The 21800-nt window shown below is 46.0% G+C and overlaps 2 protein-coding genes across 2 annotated transcripts; one reads left to right on the forward strand and one right to left on the reverse strand.

Annotated features, from left to right (window-relative positions):
• Positions 1-8023: 8023 nt before the first annotated feature.
• LOC121835882 lies at positions 8024-9393 on the forward strand. The gene is made up of 2 exons (XM_042290425.1): positions 8024-8093; positions 8672-9393. The coding sequence occupies exons 1-2, from the start codon at positions 8024-8026 to the stop codon at positions 9391-9393; spliced, it is 792 nt and encodes a 263-aa protein (XP_042146359.1).
• LOC120835977 (putative nuclease HARBI1) lies at positions 8345-20848 on the reverse strand. Its single transcript, XM_040211783.2, has 5 exons — positions 20832-20848; positions 19945-20233; positions 19717-19859; positions 14218-14386; positions 8345-10163 (listed from the first exon to the last, which is right to left on the reverse strand). Exons 1-5 carry the CDS (start codon positions 20846-20848, stop codon positions 9495-9497), a joined length of 1287 nt encoding a protein of 428 aa, XP_040067717.1. The 3' UTR covers positions 8345-9494.
• Between the last annotated feature and the right edge of the window lie 952 nt (positions 20849-21800).

Below are 21800 nucleotides of genomic sequence, written 5' to 3' on the forward strand. Positions count from 1 at the left end.
TCGCCATGAGTTTTACAAGCATGAAAGGCGTGTGCACCAGCATACTGGAGGGCTTCGGCAAGGATCACGGGATACGCCAAGCAACACTGATGGACGTTCAAGCCTTTCTGCGGTCAAGATCATCCCGCGATGATGCTTTGAGCACGGTCAGTCAAATTTACTAATAAGATAAACGCTTCATGTAATGGCCATGTTAGAAACACGGTATTAGGAACAAGCATTTTTTATGGGGGCTTGCATTGACATGAAATTTAATACAATCCTCGTTGCGTTTTAAAAATAGCTGCGCGACTACATTCCCGGAGAGTGCTTGGTGGACGAACCAGCGTGATGTACGAAATGAATTCAATGAATCAAAAGATCGCAAATATGCTTAGCGTGAAAATGAAGTGTGCATTGGGATACTGAGCACGACCTGTCCAGTCATGCTCAGTCTCCCATGAGAGACATCATTTTTATGTCTAGGCATACCTGCGGCATTGTCGTTCGTCAGATGTCTTTCATGGACCACGGTAATAGACTTACCCAGTGCTCGGCAGGGAAGTATAGTCGCGTAGATACTTTTTAAGACTGTGGGTTCAAAGCTATCATACTGACATTTTGCTTTTTGCTCAGTGATAATACCGCCCATAACTCGGACATTTGACTACCCAAAAAGCAATGCTCTTTAACTGACTTCAAATCAAAATAATTAAAGTTAAGCCCACATTGACGCTGAGCGCAGCTATAGAGTGAGAGCGTGAAGATGGGTAGCAGCTATTTTATTAGAGCTTTGGGCACTTTGTTTCCAGGAAGACGTTCCGACAGTTGAGAGAGGATGCCCAGGACCGAAAGCCTTTCTGGGGTCCAAAACAAAGGGTATTCTCTGTCCCGGAAGCAGTCCCCAGGTGGTCAACTTACCAAGCACCTGCTCCGACTTCAAGGCGTCTGTCCTTCTGCTGGGTGTTTATTATATTTTGAACTTGAGCTATCCATCTTCCTATGGGCAGCTTTTAGGGGTTTTGCAAACATTCATTGTAAAACGGGGGTCAAGGTTCGACAGAGGTTACCAATCAGCTCGCCTCTGCTCCCTGATAAGTGCTTGCAAACAGTATTTGAAGTAGCTTAACAAATTGAGCTCTATTCTGGTTCTTGACAAGAGTACAGATCTTCCTCCTTTGCGAAATTTTCTAGTACTTTTATTTCAAAGTTCGTTTGAGTAAAATAGGGTGTAGTTCTAAGTTAGAAATTGCGACAAGCATATCATCCCGAGATGTGATGAAATTTGTTTGGAATAAAGTTCATTCAAGTTGAGTATTGCTTCTCTCATGCCAAACAGTTATTTTTGCCCTTCCAGCAAGCCCGTCTGGCACCTGGGAGGTTGTTGGCGAATAGATTTCATCCCGTTTCTCTGCATTCACTATAAAGTTGCCATCGAACCGCCAGGCAACTTGCTGCGTCCCCATTTCCAGTTTATTTGGAGAGCAAGCTATAAGAATTTCGTCATCATTGCGGTTGAGGATCACGCGTCATCTTTAAATGATAGGTATATTAATTCCCAGGTCCGGTGGGCAAGCTGACAGCATGCCGAACCCAGTAGCACCCTCACAAGAGCTCGGGGATCAGCGCTGCTCTTAAATCCAGGCCTGCAAGAAACATTCAAAGGCGGGAAAATTTTCTCGCCACTCTTTCACTGGTCCCCCTCGCACGTAGGGGGGGGGGGGGGGGAGTGGTGAGGAGGTTTTAAGCATAGGAAACCGTTTTTGCTCATGGGATGGGTAACGTCCTGCTACTCATGGGATGAGTAACGTTCGCATGAGTAACATAATTACGCATAAATCAAGCGGCACAAAAGATGCACTTTTGTGCCGCATGTCATGAGTAATCACATTTAGAGTGTACACTCTAAATCGGGTTACTCATGTTGTTACTGATGCGCACATTGTTACTCATGGTAATGAGTAACAAAATCAAACCTCTTTTTGTGATTTATTTCCGAAGCACTGGCATAGATAGCTGCCTCATGAGTAACACGTGAAAAACGAGAGCTTCATGGGTAACGAAGCGCTTCACTCGCGAATCGTTACCCATGCTTTCGCATTGTTCCTCATGCGGACCACGAAGACCTGCAAAATGTAATGCCGCTAAATCTAGCTTTTCGCGAAAAGTCGTCTACGAACAAAGAGCAGCCATGGAAGCAAAAAATAAAATAAAGAAAATAACACGGGTGCCGGGAAGCGAAACTCTCCGAGAAGGGGACGTTTGTTTGCTATAATTTTTGGAGACCGGGGACCGCTGCGGCGGGCATAACTTTTTCAAGAAAGGTGAGTACGAAGCGGCATAATCCTTGGATTCGCTTTTGTTATTCTGACCTCGGTATATCCATACAGACACTTCTCTGACAAGGCAGCCTGTACAATGTCAGTCAGGCCAGGCCTAACGAACACCGACCTCGGCGGCACCACTCGCGGCTCCTGCGCGTCCCTGGACTGCTCGTGTGGGGCTTTTGTGACCCGTGAGGACGCATTTGGATATGCGGACTCTCCGGCCGGTTGGTGCTTGATTTGTGGCCATCCACCAGCACAGCACGGGACTTTAGGTGAGTCAGTTTGTGGAAACAGGGCTGGTCTTGACCGCGTCTCACGTTGCTGCGCTCAGACTCTGTCCCGGAGCGCGCGCGTTCGGCCGGCGCACGATTCACTGAGCGGACAGGAGTACCTTCGGCGACCGAAACCCGAGTGCGCTCCCGATGTACTTATTTCCATTAGGAGCACGAGTGGCTTTTTCGAGCTCAGTGACGACGCTTTCGCCTCATCTGTTTCGCTATTCTTTTGGCTGGTTTTGGTTAGAGCTCAAGCTTCTTGATCTGTCGTGCCTACGCAGCGCCAAGAGCCGACTCAGCGCGCTGCGTCGGCATCGTCACGACACGCTGGCGAAAGCCAAGCAGTCTATAGTCCGGTGCCTCGGTGCAGCCAGCGTGCTTCGTCGTCTACCGGCGGCTTGCTAGCGTGACGTAGCGATGGCGCGCGCGCGTCGGAGTGCGCTGCGTTGCAATATATACACGCTTTACACACGCGCCCGAGTACAGCCGCCATTGCCGACCTTCTCTTGTCTTACCGAGACGCCAAGCCACTCAAGCGGGCTTTCACGAACCTCCACAAAGGACAACGCAGGGGAGAAAGACACAGTTCGACCTAAAATGACAATAAGCTGACCTGCTATGGTAAGGATGGGGCAAAGTGATCAAAATAAGAGGAAACAAAAACTAAAGGTCGGTTATGGCGGCGCCCACGCACAGGTGCTGGAAAGCGTCTATAGCAGGGCCATGACTCTTAGAAACGTCATGGCGGCCCAGCACTGTACACAGAACCGAAATCAAGCTTCTATGTTCTTCCTGGAAGTGGGGTCGGGCACAGGCCTCGTAAATTTCTCCATCAGTGCACGGAGAGTCGCCTACATTCAGTGGTTCCAGTCCCGACAGTTCCGACGTCCGTGGTTATGCCTTGCGTCGGGGTGTGGTTGAGTTCAGTCGAAGGCAGCGTGTGGGGTGTGGTTGAGTTCAGCATTCACATTATGTTGTATGTCAGCAGTGTCCGAACTCCGTTGTCTTTTCAAGCATTTCTTCGAGCGTAGGAAAAGGAAAAAGGGTAAATAATTCTTGAGCAAGGGGGAAGGGGGGTGGGTGATGAAGAAATAATTCATTTGCTGTATTTCCGTATGTATCGATTACCGAAATTATTGATCACCGGATTCATGCGCCGTATTTATTGGTTACAAGTTTGATATTGCAAAGCTGTTAAAGAAAAGTGTTCTAGTTTTGCTGCACTTCTTTTCGTACAGTGAAAACAATCTCGTTAAGGAGGCCAATACGGCACTTAGAAGAGTGCAATATTCATTGCTTGGGTCAACTTTGGCACAAAAATACCCGGACATGCTTTGGGACCGACCGAAACCTGGGACCAAGCTCTCAACGAGACAGACACGTCTCCTGGGTAAATACATTTTCAACTGTTTAATTACCACTGCCCCGTGCTTCGAATGGTATCAGGGAGGGTTCCTAAAACATCTGTTTTGACTTCTGGCAGAGTGTATTCATGTGCCGGTTAACAGCGAGGCGAAAGATGAGGTACGCACGAGAAAAAAAAGACAAGGCGCAGGCAAACAATGGAGCGGATCAGTATGATGTAGACACTCTAGCGCAGCAGTCCACCCCAGATGCTCTCAAGGAACTGGAGGTAAATTTGTCTTCTGGCTCTCTTATGTGCATTCCAGCATTCAATGCCTCACACCCCCCTCCCTCTTTCAGTCCATCGACTCTGCTGTCAAGTGCCCAGCCTCAGTAAATGTGCCATATGTAGTCAAGCTCCTCAAAGTGACATTTGAAGAGAGGAAAGGCACCGTCTTGGACAAACTTCCAGTCTACTTCTTGAATGCTGAATGCGTAAGTGAGCATTTTCTATTTCATTCTAGTACGCACGCCGACCAAATCATACAGGCTGCTCTTTTTAGAGCATTGTTGACTATGTTTACCGTAAGAATGAACTTTGTCTACTCTCTTGGATAGCTGCTGGCAGAATGCGAGCTGCACTTCGCCATGAGTTTTACAAGCATGAAAGGCGTGTGCACCAGCGTACTGGAGGGCTTCGGCAAGGATCACGGGATACGCCAAGCAACACTGATGGACGTTCAAGCCTTTCTGCGGTCAAGATCATCCCGCGATGATGCTTTGAGCACGGTCAGTCAAATTTACTAATAAGATAAACGCTTCATGTAATGGCCATGTTAGAAACACGGTATTTGGAACAAGCATTTTTTATGGGGGCTTGCATTGACATGAAATTTAATACAATCCTCGTTGTGTTTTAAAAATAGCTGCGCGACTACATTCCCGGAGAGTGCTCGGTGGACGAACCAGCGTGTTGTACGAAATGAATTCAATGAATCAAAAGATCGCAAATATGCTTAGCGTGAAAATGAAGTGTGCATTCGGATACTGAGCACGACCTGTCCAGTCATGCTCAGTCTCCCATGAGAGACATCATTTTTATGTCTAGGCATACCTGCGGCATTGTCATTCGTCAGATGTCTTTCATGGACCACGCTAATAGACTTACCCAGTGCTCGGCAGGGAAGTATAGTCGCGTAGATACTTTTTAAGACTGTGGGTTCAAAGCTATCATACTGACATTTTGCTTTTTGCTCAGTGATAATACCGCCCATAACTCGGCCATTTGACTACCCAAAAAGCAATGCTCTTTAACTGACTTCAAATCAAAATAATTAAAGTTAAGCCCACATTGACGCTGAGCGCAGCTATAGAGTGAGAGCGTGAAGATGGGTAGCAGCTATTTTATTAGAGCTTTGGGCACTTTGTTTCCAGGAAGACGTTCCGACAGTTGAGAGAGGATGCCCAGGACCGAAAGCCTTTCTGGGGTCCAAAACAAAGGGTATTCTCTGTACCGGAAGCAGTCCCCAGGTGGTCAACTTACCAAGCACCTGCTCCGACCTCAAGGCGTCTGTCCTTCTGCTGGGTGTTTATTATATTTTGAACTTCAGCTATCCATCTTCCTATGGGCAGCTTTTAGGGTTTTTGCAAACATTCATTGTAAAACGGGGGTCAAGGTTCGACAGAGGTTACCAATCAGCTCGCCTCTGCTCCCTGATAAGTGCTTGCAAACAGTATTTGAAGTAGCTTAACAAATTGAGCGCTATTGTGGTTCTTGACAAGAGTACAGATCTTCCTCCTTTGCGAAATTTTCTAGTACTTTTATTTCAAAGTTCGTTTGAGTAAAATAGGGTGTAGTTCTAAGTTAGAAATTGCGACAAGCATATCATCCCGAGATGTGATAAAATTTGTTTGGAATAAAGTTCTTTCAAGTTGAGTATTGCTTCTCTCATGCCAAACAGTTATTTTTGCCCTTCCAGCAAGCCCGTCTGGCACCTGGGAGGTTGTTGGCGAATAGATTTCATCCCGCTTCTCTGCATTCACTATAAAGTTGCCATCGAACCGCCAGGCAACTTGCTGCGTCCCCATTTCCAGTTTATTTGGAGAGCAAGCTATAAGAATTTCGTCATCATTGCGGTTGAGGATCACGCGTCATCTTTAAATGATAGGTATATTAATTCCCAGGTCCGGTGGGCAAGCTGACAGCATGCCGAACCCAGTAGCACCCTCACAAGAGCTCGGGGATCAGCGCTGCTCTTAAATCCAGGCCTGCAAGAAACATTCAAAGGCGGGAAAATTTTCTCGCCACTCTTTCACTGGTCCCCCTCGCACGTAGGGGGGGGGGGGGGGGGAGTGGTGAGGAGGTTTTAAACATAGGAAACCGTTTTTGCTCATGGGATGGGTAACATCCTGCTACTCATGGGATGAGTAACGTTCGCATGAGTAACATAATTACGCATAAATCAAGCGGCACAAAAGATGCACTTTTGTGCCGCATGTCATGAGTAATCACATTTAGAGTGTAGCGTGGCGGTGCACTGATATACCTAGAGGTTTTTAAGGGAAAGGAGGGTGCTCATTTTCAGTGCACAAACACACTGGCTGGGCAACGAAGGGTGCATCTTTCAGGAAAGGGGTGCATGTGCTCCCGATACACCCGACTACACCCGTTTTTTCTTATGGTGAATTCGCGTGGTCGCTCCTCTCCTCTGACCTCGATTCGGGAGAGCGCTCTCGCCTCCGGCTCGGAGACGCGCTGAATCCTTCTCAGCCGATTGCAAGTGTTGGTCTCGGAGCGCTCTCGATTCAGCGGAAGCGGAAGTGACGGAAATTCCGTCTGGAGCGCCATCGCCCGCCGCCACTTTGAACGACTGGCTCACGTCTTTTCCTTTTCCCTTCGGATATTGTCAGGATGGGAAGTGCTTCCAACTCCGAGAGCCTGTTGCTTTCCCTCATTCATGGATCGACGCCACGTGAGTAATATGAAGTGCAAAATTATATTCTGATATCCCCAGCTGTGTGCAGTAATTAAAATGTTGGGGGTGGAATATCCGAACACGCATGTAAGGCACCGCGAACTTGAAACATTGAGGAAAGTGCTACGAAGTTTGTTTTCCCCAATCTGTTGCATCGCTAACAAAAAAGTTACAGCTACTTTCGAAACAGATGGCCATATGTTTCATCATTCTCCGAAAGCCATACTTTTGTGTATAAGGCGCGGAAAGGAAACTAATACGGACCGTAAATGTCCCTACTTAGTCTTTTAACCACGTTGCGCGTAATTCCCGAATGTCTCGTTATTTCCGGGAATTCGGTGGCCAGTTGCGTTTACGCATGTAGAGGCTCGCGCGCTATGGAAACTAATGGCTCTAATTTCACTCCTGCCAGTGTATGCTAGAGACCAGAGGCTTTAGTAGTAGTTGTACGCGTTGTAGGTGAAAAAAAGGGGGGGGGGGGGGGTAGGTAGGTAGGTGTATAGTCCATCGTGTGTGTGCACGCAGCGTATTTGTCATTTACTCATTAAAACTTTGGTTTGGGCTAGGTGGTCCATGGTAGGTATAAGGTTTAAAAGCGCAAACAGACGGACAATAAAAAATAACAAACGAAAGGGAGAAGGCGCCTTGTCCCTGTCGTTTGTGTTATTTTCTATTGTCCCTGCCTGTTTGCGCTTTTAAACCTTATACCCACTTGCATTTACTCTCGGGGGGCGGGGGGAGAGAAAAGGGGGTACGAGGGGAAATCGATAGGAGCAGCCTGGGGCTCTACTCTGGACACTTGGCGATAAAGTCGGCGAGGAACCCGATGGCCGCGATTGGCCGACGCCACGCCCGATCTTGGCTTTAGCCAACCAATTACTGCGGTCGAATCCCTCGCCGACTTTTTCGCCAAGTGTCCAGATTAGAGCCCCAGGTCGGGAGTCTTACTGGGTTGGCGAAACGGTTCCTAAAACTGTTGCTAATACCTCAACATTTATAAAACAACCAATCTGTGTACACTGACACTGGCATTCATGATAGCAGCATTTGCATCTCTCTATTGAACTGGTTCATAACTAGTTTGTACTAAAACTTGCATTCTTTTCATGCAGCCCCATCCCCAATGTCGCAGCCTCTGCTCGAGTCCCAGGTGGGGTCCAATGGAACAGCGGACCAGAGCTTATCAAACGCTGGTAAGTGCATGTCTGGTTATTTTTCCCGGTGGCAATCAGTTTGTCGCATGATGTTTTATCGGCAAATTGTTCCGTCGACATACGACGTTTCATCAAAATGCCTTCATTTTGTCGACACACCTTCCAACGTTTCGTTGACCACAACCTTGAAGTTTTTGCACTAATTGTTTTTGCTTCGCACCTAGATTGCAGGGGAGGAAAGGGGGGAGGGGGGAAGTAAACACACTTCAGTGAATCACATGCTAGACTTTAGACTTCCAGATTACATTTTTTATTAAATATGTTGTCGACAAAACTTTACATGAGCATGTGTGTAAGAAGCAACTTCCTACAAAACATTGCATTGTTGACGAAACGTGTGTCCATGAAAAGTTGCCCTGGAAAAGTGATTCCACAAAACAAGTTTCGATGGAGCAATAGAGACTCTATTTCGAGGTACTGAAATTTTTCAGGCTAAATGTGTGTAGAAATCATTTCATCATTGCACCACTACAGCACATTTTAGAAGACTTCATTTGCCTGCACAGTGCAATCAATACACAGCAAACCATGTGTCTAATTATTGTTTTTTTTTTCAGGAAATCTTTGGCGCGAGGGGGAGACGAAGGTGCTCTTGGAATATTACACACTCTACTCCCACCAGATCGGACCCATGAAAAAGTTTCGTACAAAAAAGGCCATGTACGACATGATTGCTTCAAAAATGAGGGAGCTGCTTGGAACAACGAGAACAGGCACCCAATGCGAGACACGCTTCAAGACCCTAATGAGGAAGAAGAAAAACCAAGTCGTTAATAACAGAAAGTCCGGCTCCACAAGGTGCGCCGTCCAGTACGAACAAGAGTTTGCTGCAATTGCAAGTTTTGACGACAGTGTGGAGCCCGAGGTGATGAGAGGGGTAAGGAGCGTCATCTACAAAGAGAGGGCGGCTGTTGGTGCTACGACCAGTGCACATGTTGCATCGGTGGGACCCGATGAGCCCTCAGGATCGACAGCATCAACTCCCAGCCACAGGGAGGAAGCTCCTAGAAGGGCCAGTGAGAAACGACAAAATGCAGCAGATCGGTCACTTCGACCAAGTACCAACAGAATGAGGCCTATGAATGTATTTTTTGAAAAGATGGCAGAGCTGCAGAAGGAGAAAGAAATGAAGAAAGACGAAAGAGAAAAGGCGGCAGCAGCAAGAGAAGCAAGAAAAGATCAGCGCCACCAGGAACTGCTGAGTGCCCATCGAGAACACATCGCAGCAATAAACAGGCTGCTGGAGTGCAGCGAAGAGCCCGCTCACGTGGATCATTGAAGCCAGACGAAATAAAAACTTGTTAAGGCAACTGCAAGGTTCAAATAAAATTTAATGTAGCATTGCTAACGATCACCAACAATAGCACAAAAATACACGCTTCACAGAAGTGCCTGGGCAAGGCTGTCTCGCTTTATGCTACCAAGCTGGCGCAGCGCCGCATCCCGCACATCAACTTCCACTGGCAGTCGTAGCCTCTCGGCTTCCTCCCGCAGCCTCTTCCTTCTGTCAGTTTCACTCTCCCGCTCGAAGGGAGAGTCCCCGTTGTCGACAAAGAGGTTATGGACTACACAGCATGCCATAATGAACTTGCTGATCTTGTCCACTTTGCGAAACTCCAAGTATCGGAGTTGCCGGAATCTTTGCTTCAGAATTCCGAACGAATTTTCAATTCGGACCCGTGTAGCGGTGTGACGGCTATTGTATGCTACCTGCTCAGGGGTCATGCTGCCATAGTCCTTGTACGGAGTCATAAGGTACTCTCTTGTGGGATATGCAGCATCCCCGAGCATGTGGTACTTCCTGGTCTCGCAGAGTTGCGGCAGTTCGTCGGAAAGAAACGACAAGCAAAATATTCGGGCATCGTGCATTCTGCTTGAAGGGCCAGCAAACACGTCTAAAAACCTGTAGCGGGTATCGCAGACCGCCTGCAGAGTCACAGACGTCTGATCATGTCGGTTAATATACGTAGACTTCACTTTGTTTGCGGGGCATTTCGTGTCTATGTAAGATCCGTCTATGCAACCGATGACTCCTGGAAATCCAGCAATCTGCAATAAAAACATTGACTAGAATAAACATGATGCCAAACCATAAGTGCACCGAGTGCGGCTCCAATTATTCTTCGAAGGAGTAATGAAAAGAAAATGTATATCCCTGACCTTAATTTTTATATATTGATTAAACCACAAAAATGTCAACTCCTAAGTATTGCGGCAAAATATTGAACCACATTTAAAATTTGTTTTTCAGACAGTCTTTTCGACTCTTAGGCAGATGAGCAACGATAAATCACGATACCTTTGTTAAAAAAATCCTGATTTACTCTTCAAAAAATATTGAATTAAGATTTACAACTGCATTGCTCCTGTGTTGTTATCGCCATTGTGAACCATTTGCTACATTGACGTCGTGTAGCGGGCACGCGGGCGGCAGGGTGCAAATGTCGTCTGCTAGAGAGCTTCACCTGCTCCGCTTTGCCGGCTCCGCTGTCTTTTACATCCGACGACGCCTGTGCGACTGTTTCTTGGTGACCGCTTGCTTCAGAACCAGTCTTTACCATTCGCTTTTGCAGATTGTGAGGCGACTATAGACAATCGCAAGTCAGTGCTGACGCGGCATTCGGCAAATAAAGCAATGAGCAGCGTTGCATAGTTCTGGAGAGATGCTCTAGCTCAACCCTTGCTAAAGGCACTACTGTCAATTTGGAATCTTAAAACACAAATTGAACGTACCACATGATGCAAAGCCCTACTGAAAAAAACCATTTGAAATTCAAACGGGTGGCAAACTGGTCGCCCGTTTGAAATCAAACCTGTCGATCCGTTTGGATCAAACGTGATTATGGGATACGGGTACCCGTTTGGAAACGGTACCCGTTCGAAATGGTACCCGTTTGATACAGGTGCCCGTTTGATACGGGTGCCGTATGGTACGAGTACCCGTTCGACATGGCACGTGACCACACGTTTGAACGTGCCCTTCGAAATGGCAAATTATGCGCTAGCCCTAAATGGGTATCGTCTGGGAGGTTGGTTATCTTAAACATATTTAAGACGTCCCGAAACTCATAAACGTATTTATAACATGGAGAAAACACGTAGAACAAATGCACTCGCGTAGGTGCTTGTAAGTGGGCAGGAAAACCGACACAAAAGATTGTTTTCAATTCTCCTCGAAGTTTATCACCTCTTCTGTAGACAAGTACAAACGTGCAAGCGATCTGTGAACACTATACAGGTAGACTTCCGGGGAAATTATTCTCCTGGCTGCCGCGCGAATAGGCGCTGCATAATTCTTTAGATAATTTAGAAGAGTACGCGTAGAAGAACGGTCAATCGTTGCCAACACGTAGGTTGCAGTGCACTTACCATAACAATAGCGGACTTGAAAGAGGTAATCCGTGATATTTGTCGTCACGGTCAAAGCAGGACAACCACACAAACACAAACGAGAGGGAACGGCTCCTTGGAAGTTTCAACACGATGCGGCGCACAAGCTGTCATTTGCCGAACCCAACCAAACCGCGAGAATTTGCGACTTCTTTGAAGAATCGCTCGTTGCCGACATACACGTGGATCTTTTCGAACACTGATAGCTTTGGTGCACATCCAATACGTTGTCGAGAGACATCCCAATAAGACCGCAGGGTTAGGCGACAGATTGAAGCAGGAAGGGACGAGCGAACTTCGAGCAGCAACTGACAACCAGCAGACAAAGAAAAAAGCGGCTGCAAGGCGCGCCCTTCCGGATCTCTATGCTTATCAGCGTGTAGCTCGCGCGCTGCTGTGGGTCACGTGACAGGGGTGACAAGAGAGGAGGGAGGGGGCGAGGTCAAGGCGCTGGGACCACCGGGACAGCCCCTCTCCCTCTCCCCAGGCATTCCAGGGAGATGCGTTTTTGTAGTCCCGAAGAACAAACGCGCGCGCGCGAGCGCGCTCGAACTTTGGAAATGGCGTCGGGGCTGCCAGAAGCTCGGTTTGCGCCCGAGCGAAGAAAGAACTCAGCGCAAGCTCATAGTTTGAGTGCTGCAACGGCGGGCGTGCTCTCGCAATGCTCGATGTTCTTGCAGCCGCGTGTACGCGTGCTACCTTCGCTGCGTCTTGAACTAAAGTGAAACGGAGTCTAGACGTACATTCTTTCACGCGGTCGCGTCTTCTGCGAGAAAGATTCTAGCTGAATAAGTAAATTGAGGCAACAAAGATGGACAAAGTATTAAAGGTCTGTCAAAAATATCGGCTCATCAACGTCGCGCGTTTACGTAAAACAAAAAAAAAATGTTAGTTTTAGTTGCAGTATAATCGAAAATCAGCGCAATTGAAATATAAATATAATTACTTGCATTACGCGGACGATCTGAAATCGATGAACCGGCGCTCCCAGCCTTCCGGAAAACATTGGCTGCCACGGCTGAAACGCTAGGCGTGCCCACGCCGCCGATCTGTACGTTCAATATCATACGGGCTCCGGAGAGCCGTTTGATTAAACCGGTGCAGTTTGCAACATGGTCGCCGGTTTGAGCAAACGTGCGACAACTTTGCCCAAACGAGTCGCCCATTTGCCCAGACGAGCGACCCGTTTGCCAAACAGGTGACCGTTATGGCTCATACGGGGGACCCCTTTGAGCCATACGGGCGACCCCTTTGACAAACTGGTGACCAGTATGGTTAAACGGTTACCGGTATGGACCCGTTTATTTTCATATGGGCGCCAAATGGTTTTTTTCAGTAGGGAGGTCATCCATAGAAAGTTTATTTGAACTTTACGGAAGAGCAGAAGGGATCTACAAAAGTGTTATTATGCTACGAGACCGTCTCACCTGCAGAGCGCGGCCGGTCGGTGCTATTGTTGGCGTAGCTGCTTCTGGGAACCTGTAGGTCTAGCGGCCAAGCCGTGGCATTTAGTTTGGAGTACAGTGGACCCGCGATAATTCAAATTCCGATATTTCATACTTCCGACTAATTCAAACGAATTAAAAAAATTTGGTTGCTTTGCTATGTTTTCAATGCACTTATAAATTGCTTAACTGAAACCGCGTTTTCACCTAATTCATATTATTTGTTGATCACGGCGGCCTAGCCACGTTAAGTGTGCTTCACATTGAGCACCTGTCTACCGCGGGATACAATTCCCACCAAGCTCGTGAGCATTGTTTTCCCGCAATGCACGGGGGCTCGGTGAGAAGTGCACTCGATGGGGCTAACCCACCGGGATTACTCGAGCAGTAATGTCCTGACAACTTACGTTTATTATCAGAGTTTGTTTTTTTACATTTTTTGGGGAGGATGAATTCGAGATTTCTCAATGTCGATAATGAAACGCAGTTGCCCTTTAAGCCATGTCTATGTCACCATCTTTCGCAAAATTTCCTACTGGTTGCCAATATTAGCGACTCGCTAGAGCTACGGGTTCCCAGAAACAGCTACGACAACAATATCACCGACCAACTGTGCTCTGCAGGTGAAAAGAGTTTCTTAACCTAACACACGGTATAGTGACAAATATGAAAAACTGAGAGGGAACGTCTCTTGAGTACTGAAATTATCTTTTTTACGCTAGTAGATAGACCCACTGAATGCATGTGGGTTATATGAAAAAAAAATACTCCAATTCCAAAAACACATGTAAACCAGAATTTCCAAGAAATATTTTACGACCCCTTCAAATATTTTTATGAGAACTTCAGAGCATTGTGTAATCTTGTGGTAAAGCATGGTAAAGAGCTGCTAACTGAAAAGGTGAGAATACCGTGGGCCATGCGTGTCCACGAGTGCGACAGTAACAGGCCGCAGCACATCTTCAAGCTCGAGTTTATCTCATTCTCCTAAATGTATCACGGACTGTATCAGCAATGGTTTTATTTATGTTTCCTCTTTACATACAAATATTAGATCAACTAGACAAAAAACATTCTCAAAATTAAGAAGCATCAAACTTGTAAAAGCAAGTCGGAAAAAATATAAACGTCTTAAAAGTTTCACAGTGGTAGCAGATATTTCCCTAGAGGATTAGCAGTCGCTACAAAACTTCTGCTACCCCTCTCAGCCTTTCAAGGAATATCCTAGTTTAGTATTTTCTCCCCTTAGTTCCATTAGTCAACCTTACCTCTTCAACCTCAGCAGCCAGGGCCTCTTTGTCCCGAGGAATCTTGATTACCTCAGGAGCAATGTCACAGCGGAAATCCATGACTCGTTGCACCATCACGAACTCAGCTGAGTCGCTTGCGTTAAAACGTCCCCCGATGTCCCTCAGGCACGTCTTGTTTCCAGCATACCTGAATAAAAGAAAATTAATCTTAAAAATGTGTTAACCAATCAGCTAGCTACTCTAAAATTAACATACAAGGTCAATCACAAAACACTTTCTACAGGAAAAGGCTAGGTAATGGTTCAAGTTCTACATGTGTAGTCATCTGCACCATCAGTGAGGCAAATGTTTACTTCACTAGCCTTAAGCAAAAGCTAACGAATTAGCAACTTATTTTTCACACTTAAAATGACAGTGTCAGCAACATGCTGAAATCAGGTACTAAATAAAACATAGATAGTATTTCAAAATTAAAGTTTATATTTCGTAAGCGCATGTGAAATGGAAACTACAAGCATAAGGATGTTATCCTAATAGGTGCAAGCACCGTGCAAATTTGTGCACGACAGCTTTGATCAAAGCACAGACTTCCACATCTAACTGTTGAAACAAATGAAATGATATAGGGCATTGTGAACGAGGTTATACTCTTCAGATTAAAATAACAACTAGAGAGCAAGTACTTGCGAGTATCCGCCACAAATATTTCCTTTTCTTTGAGGGTCGGGAGGTTGTTGGACAGGGTAAATAATCTCCTATGAATAATCAAAAATGTGCAGATGAATGAACCTACTGATCCAATGGGGTAATTGTACCAAAGCCGTCGAAATGAAGAAATCTTCAGTGGTGCCGAGATTCATATTCTGGGTCTTGTGGTTAACCAGTGGCCATTTGTATTCTTTCAAAAACCCAGACTCCAGGGGCAGGTATGAGACCAGACAGAACTCAGCTGGGCCGGATGGGCAAAGACCCGTGGCAGCCTTAATTCACGGCTTATATACAAACGTAACAGTAAGGCGGTGCCCTCTATGACAGTGTGTTAGAATCATGTTAGTATTGTAAGAGAGATACCTGCTGGGTAACAAACAACACTACAGAAGGGAGATAGCCATACCATATGACCTATATCAGAACGGCTATATAAACTTGCAATTGAGCAAACTGTGTCAAAGTGTCGATCCTCGAGCTTACTGTTCAAGGTACACTACCACACCGCAATGCCCAATGCCTTCATGGCCCTCTTGGTTGAGTTCAAGTATGTTTTGTCAAGATGATGATTAAGCAGTTTTTTAGCAGTAATCTGTTTTAGACCGTGATACTGCCATGCGACTTCTAATAGTCGCTCAAATGAATTGTAGCCTTCTATACTTTCTTTGGCCTTTCAAAATGAGACGATGTGAAATCTTCAAAACCCCTTCCCACCTTAGCAAAGATATTTGCCTGTACCTATACTCTGTCTAACTGATACCCCGCAGAACAGGAGAAGCAGTAGGGGCGAGACCGTTATCCCAACCAGTTCAAAAGGAGGGGAAGGAGGAGCAGGAGAGAAAGGTTGGGATTCCTAGCCTCTGTCGAAATTAGTATGCGGTCTGCTTCTGCCTGCCACATACGCTCAACTGATTGAGCAGAGACAATCGACTAGCGTTTGCGAGACGTTGCTACGTGAACGATTACCGTGTCGCTTCAGGCTTAGGAACGGAAAAAATCTGAAGACGATCTGACGAACGGGGTCAGAAGACGATCTGACGAACGGGGTCAGGAGACAATCTGACAAACTTCTGCAGTAGACGAAGCATCCAAGGGCCCTTCATGAAAAAACTTGTCAACGAAGATAACATCACCATTTTTTAACACGCCCTATTGCGTGCAGCATCATGTTTGTCAACCCACTACACAGTCTGCGGTAGTAGATGCCCATGCAACCCAAATGCACCCATACAGTTTGGGTCAGTTTCTTATCGAAGGCCTATTACAAAACTATACTTTATCTTACTATACTCCATTGGCCTTTAAGGTAACAGGGTAGGAAAAGTAAATCAGCTACCGCACAAAAATGTAGGTCCGCATAATCCTGTACACATGAGCGAAAAACGGGTTAGCGAGTAAACCAGTGTGCAGAGTGCCGTCAGACAGCGCTCTTACATGGCTTTCAAGTGCCATCTGACGGGGCTTCTACCAATACGTGCCTTGCACGTGACGTCATACGGCACCGTGCCAGCTGCCATTGCTCCATGCCCTTCACATGCACCCATACCTTCTGCAGCATACACTACGCACAATCGAATTTGTTCTTCTCGGCAGGCCTTGCTAAGAAGAACAAATTCGACGGTGCGAAATGTAGGCTGCAGAAGATATGTGCACAGGAGGTCTAGGCCAACTCGTCGAAAGTCAACGGCCAACTTGTCGGTGGCCCGTTTGTCGAATAGGCCAATTCGTCATAGGGCAACTCGTCAAAGGAAAACTCGTCGAAGAGGCCAACTAGTCGCCGCTGTTTCAAAGCCATAATATACAATTCTTTGCCCTGAAATATTAAAGCAAATCCTGCCGTATAGTAATACATAGTATCGTCGCACAGTAGCAGACCTCCGGTGTGCTCTTTCTTGTCAAAAATGACAACTTGCAGCTTTCTTCGCCTTCACGGTGCAGTGGGGGACGATAACTGTGTCGTGCGTCTATCACTGGGGCCCGTGTTAACCTACTCGGCTCACCCGTTCACGCCGCTTCGCGGCGACAGTCTGCGGCGGCTCATAACAGAAATGCTAACCCACCTGGCTCACCAGCATACCTCGGCAAATTCATTCATGAACTCGCTCATTCACCTTCATTCACATTCACAGCGTGACTCTGAATGGCTCTGAATGAATTCTTGAAATTGAAAAAAAATCATGATGTGATGAAGAATGACTTTGTGAATTTAAATGAATTCGTGATGTGATGGTGAATAACTTCGTGAATGTCAATGAATTTGTGACGTGATATTGAATGAATTCGTGATGTGATGGTGAATGTGATGATGAATGACTTCGTGATTTTGAATGAATTTGTGATGTTATGATGAATGAATTCGTGATGTGATGTTGAATGAAGTCGTGATGTGATGGTGAATGACTTCGTGAATTTTAATGAACTCATGATGTGTTGTGATTGTGAATAACTTCATGAACTGAAGAGAATTCATTGTGATGTGAATGACTCAATTAATTCGTGACGTGATGGTGAATGGCTTGTGAACAGAATTGATTTGTGATGTGAGTGGCTCGTGAAGTTGATAAGTTTGTGATGGAAAGTAATACCGTGAACTTAATTCTCGACGTGATAGTGAATACGGTTATTAATTCAGAATTGGTCGAAAACATGTTACGCAGGTGCTTGTTTGCTTGCTGGTTGTTATCATCCTTCACCTCAAATGCCAGGAACCGATTTTAGTTTAGCGGTTTGGGCATCAGTCTTGCTGCGTAGCCGTGTGCGCCTCAGCGCAGTGGCTCTTTGTCGAGCACTTTCAAAGTACCAGCTGTTTATAAGGGAAGTGCGGTGACAGTGGCAATGAAGAGACGAAGACGAAGCCGACGTCACGAGCAGGCGCACCTAATCCGGCGCTGAGACCATATCACGTGAACTGCCGGTTCCGCACGGCGGCGCATGGAACACATTCACGTGACACGATCGCAGCGCGGCCTTGGCTGGGTTGGTGCTCCATCAATGTGCTTTGAGTTTCGCGCACTCGAAATACCCCACTTCCCCGACGAAGTCAGGTCCTGGTTTCAAGTGGCTGACACAAAAGGTAGCCACAGTCCTATTCCGCAAGAACTGCGAACTTGTGAAAGGCTACCAGCCGTGAAGTCAAATTTAGTCAGAATGAACCTGAATGAGTTCGTGAATTATGGGGAATTCATGATGTGATGGCGAATTCCGGTGAATTCGTGTTGACCGTGATGGTGAATACCTTCGTGAAATGATGGTGAATTCGGATGAATTCGTGGTGTGAAGGTGAATCCCGATAAATTCACGAGGGTGAATTCTGATGAATTCGTGGTGATGGTGAATGACTTCGTGAATTGGTGATGTGATGGTGAATGACTCCGCGAATTTGAAGGCGGCGGTGATGTGATGGGGATGAATTCTTGGCGCGGTTGAACGCCGTGATGTGAAGGGGATGAATTCTCGGCGGAGTTTGAAAGCCGTGATGTGAAGGGGATGAAGTTTTGGCGCGGTTGAACGCCGGGATGTGATGGGCCGTGACTTTGGGAGATCGGAGTACCTTATGACGTAAATGCGAATGAATTTGGAGACGTGATTTTGTTCGTGATGTGATGGTGAATGAAGGGACTCTAAAATGCCGACCCATGCCCACCAGTCACGCAGATTCGCTTCGACAGACTGCGGTGGCTCATTACAAAAAGTAATAAAAGAAAAGAAACAAAAGGAGGATCCCGAAATGAACATTTCTCAACTTGTCTCAATGAACTGTCCTGTCTTCGCCCTCTTGCAATTTTCCTTTCCGCCTTGTAATCTAGGAAAAGCGCTGACTTCAGTGCAAAAAGAAATGAAAATTTAGGTCAAAGGATAACAATGAACCACAAACTTTTACCTCGGACCGTCATTCAAAACATTCGATGAGTCGCCCTTCGACAGATTGCCCCTTTCGACAAGTTGCCCTTCGACGAACTGGCTCATTACGAATTGGCCTATTTAACGAATTCGCCGTCGACAAGTTGGCTTTCAACGAGTTGGCCGGATCGCGTGCACAGGAGCATGGTACGAAGTAATGTAGACTGATGGGAGGTCAATGCAAGCCATGTATTGTTCAAATACTGTGCATTAATAAAGAACAGCATGCTAATCGTCCTATTGTGGTCGAAATCACTGTGCCCGTTTGCCCTGCACATCTTTTTGTGCTCAAATAGCAAATTATGAGTATATTGGAAATAAGTATTGCTAGAAGGCTTTCTTGGTGAATCATATTAACTGAAAACTAATATTTATAGCTCGCTTCAATAGCGCGATGGTTGTTAGCGTGCCCGTGATCTCCACAGAATAATCAGGTTCGTTGCTGCACACCTCCGATACAATTTTTTTTTACGCTTTTGTTTTAATTATTTTGATTTTGTAGCTGCTGTCTCCACCACTGAACAAAGTAAGATCCAAATTCAAATTTATTTTAAATCACACAGTCGTAGCTTTCGCGAGTGAACGTGCCAGGCTCGGCAAACGCGAAGAGCCCGCACGGCTGTACTGCGCAGACGTAAGCATATTCATCATGGAAGCATACTACTCGTGTTTGTGACATTTGTCTCGCTCGCGCTTTACCATAAAACAAATCAGCGGCGAGACGCTGATAAAATACACATTGGAATAAGCGTAACATCTACGGACGGCACGAACGCGCGGAAGAGTGCCGCCACTTCAGAAACAGCGTCGCAGTAACAGCTTTCTAATTTATCAGAACAGCGCAGATTATTCGTTTCAAGGTTGAACGTTCTGACCCATGGCCTAGGCGACTGCCCAGCACTGACTTACCACAGGAAAGAAAGTACGTGATCCTCGGCAGACTTTGGACTTGCCCCGCCATGCCGCCCGTCTGTCGGGCAAAATTCGGATGACCCGAAACGAGCGATCAGGTCGTCGCACACGGCTCTTTCCAGTCGAAAGTTCCTGCGAAACTGGGAGATTAAAACAGTAATATGTGCGAGTTCTTTCTTGTTTTCAAGCTTTACCATGCGTGCCGAAAATTCAAAACAAGAGTACCTCGTAATCCGAGTATGCGTGGACGACGTTTTCTACGTAATTTTCGATCTTCGGTATGTGCTGCGGCACACCGAAGAATTCCACAAACTTTTCAGCGTAAATCTGGTCGTCGTCTTCCGATGCGCTGGCTGAACTTTCGTCGCTGTCGACGTTTGCTGCAAAGAGCGGCGAACACAGAGCTACGCGCAACGCGAGTCGCCGACGTTTCGCCCTTTTGTGTCGTCTTCCTCGGCTCGTCCACGGCTCGTCGGTGCGCGAAGTCAACAAAACCACGTGACATGTACCACGTGACCCCGGCTCCCGTTCGAGCACCACGTCACTCCGACGGTCCCAGCGAGAGTGGCAGGGAGCGCTCTCGGAGGGAGGGAGGCCCTCGGAATCAACCACGCGATTACGTCGCCGTGCTCTTTTTCAACCACCCGATCAGGCGCGCGCTGGAAAGAGCGCTCCTGAGCGCGCTAAAAGCACCACGCGAATTCGCCATTAGAGTGAAACATCCAGATGGCCTTTCGTTGGAATGGGCTGTAGTGAGTATGTCTGTTGAAAGTAGAGGAAATGTTCCTGGCATGTATACGAAGAAACGTTAGGGTGAGGCGTTCTGCGCTTGAGTGGACAGATATGTCGAGCCAGAGGGGCAGGAAAAAAAGTGTAGTATAGTCGTCTGTCACTGTGCTCTACATATTTAGAAGGCTTATTTTGACGATAGAGTCATTTAGTTAAAGCGTAACGTCCCTTAACATTAGTTCATAAAGACTAGAAAGATGTGATAAAAAAAGTTGTTTATAAAATGTCGAGATAAAAATATAAATATATAAAAAAGACAAATTACACGACATGAGGATCTCAACAAAGTAAAAAAAAAAATAGCGCTACGTTGTATTAATTACAGCGTAAAATGTGTCATTATTAGCACGAACAATACCATGCATTTCGTAGTTTATTCTCTGCTGCCATTTGGATCATTTAATTTATGTGTCTTAAATGAGAATTTGAAACCCGTGTAGTTATACGGAGCTATTTTATATACAGCAACCTAATAGTTTGTCTTTATGATTTTAACCGGAAGCTGGGCAGAAGGTAAATTTATTTACAGTGGTAGAAAAAAAAACGGAGACAGACACGTGTCAGGAGACGTGTCTGTTCTTGTGGCGATTTCCACCAATGTAAACAAAAAATGTCCTTCTACTGCCCCAGTTTCGGGTTAAAGTCATTGTGATCAGCTTGCACCAGCTCGCCTGCTCACTGACTGTATTCTGATTATTTAATTCTTGCTTTACCTTGCTCGTTGTTGGCCTCTGTTTTATTATTCTCTGTACCCCTCAACCTTTTTGTTGAACCTTTTAATAATGTGCTTCTTTTTCTTTTTCTTTTTGTTACCCTGTTCGCCTTGGTTTTAAGTGCAATAGTTGGTTAGCGATCTAATCGCCAAGAAGTCAATTTATAATAATTCAGCAAATCATTAGAGTATGTTTTTTATAAGTTATGAAGTACATTTTTTTCGTCTAGAGCGGAGTTAAATTACCATAATCTATAAAGGCGTTAATCTTCCTTGTAACATTATTTAACCAGAAGAAACACAACCGTGTGGCGATTATTTGATAGCAATCTACAGTTTGTATTTCCTCCTCTAATTTGCAAACACGTAAAAAACCTACGCCTTTTTCTTTTTTTTTTTTTTACAGCTATTGATTAGGACCTTACCAAAAAAACGGTTTAAAAATAAACCGGAATGGATCCGGAATTTCAAACCCTCATATGGGCCCCTAAGCAAACCGGATTTCTAGAAACCGTAAAATGAACCGGAAATGCCCAGTCCGGAAACCCAACCGTAATTGGTTGAAGCGGAAGCTGAACCG

The sequence above is a fragment of the Ixodes scapularis genome, unplaced genomic scaffold (assembly GCF_016920785.2).
Source record: "Ixodes scapularis isolate PalLabHiFi unplaced genomic scaffold, ASM1692078v2 PGA_scaffold1__304_contigs__length_218370807, whole genome shotgun sequence".
NCBI classification, from domain to species: Eukaryota; Metazoa; Arthropoda; class Arachnida; order Ixodida; family Ixodidae; genus Ixodes; species Ixodes scapularis.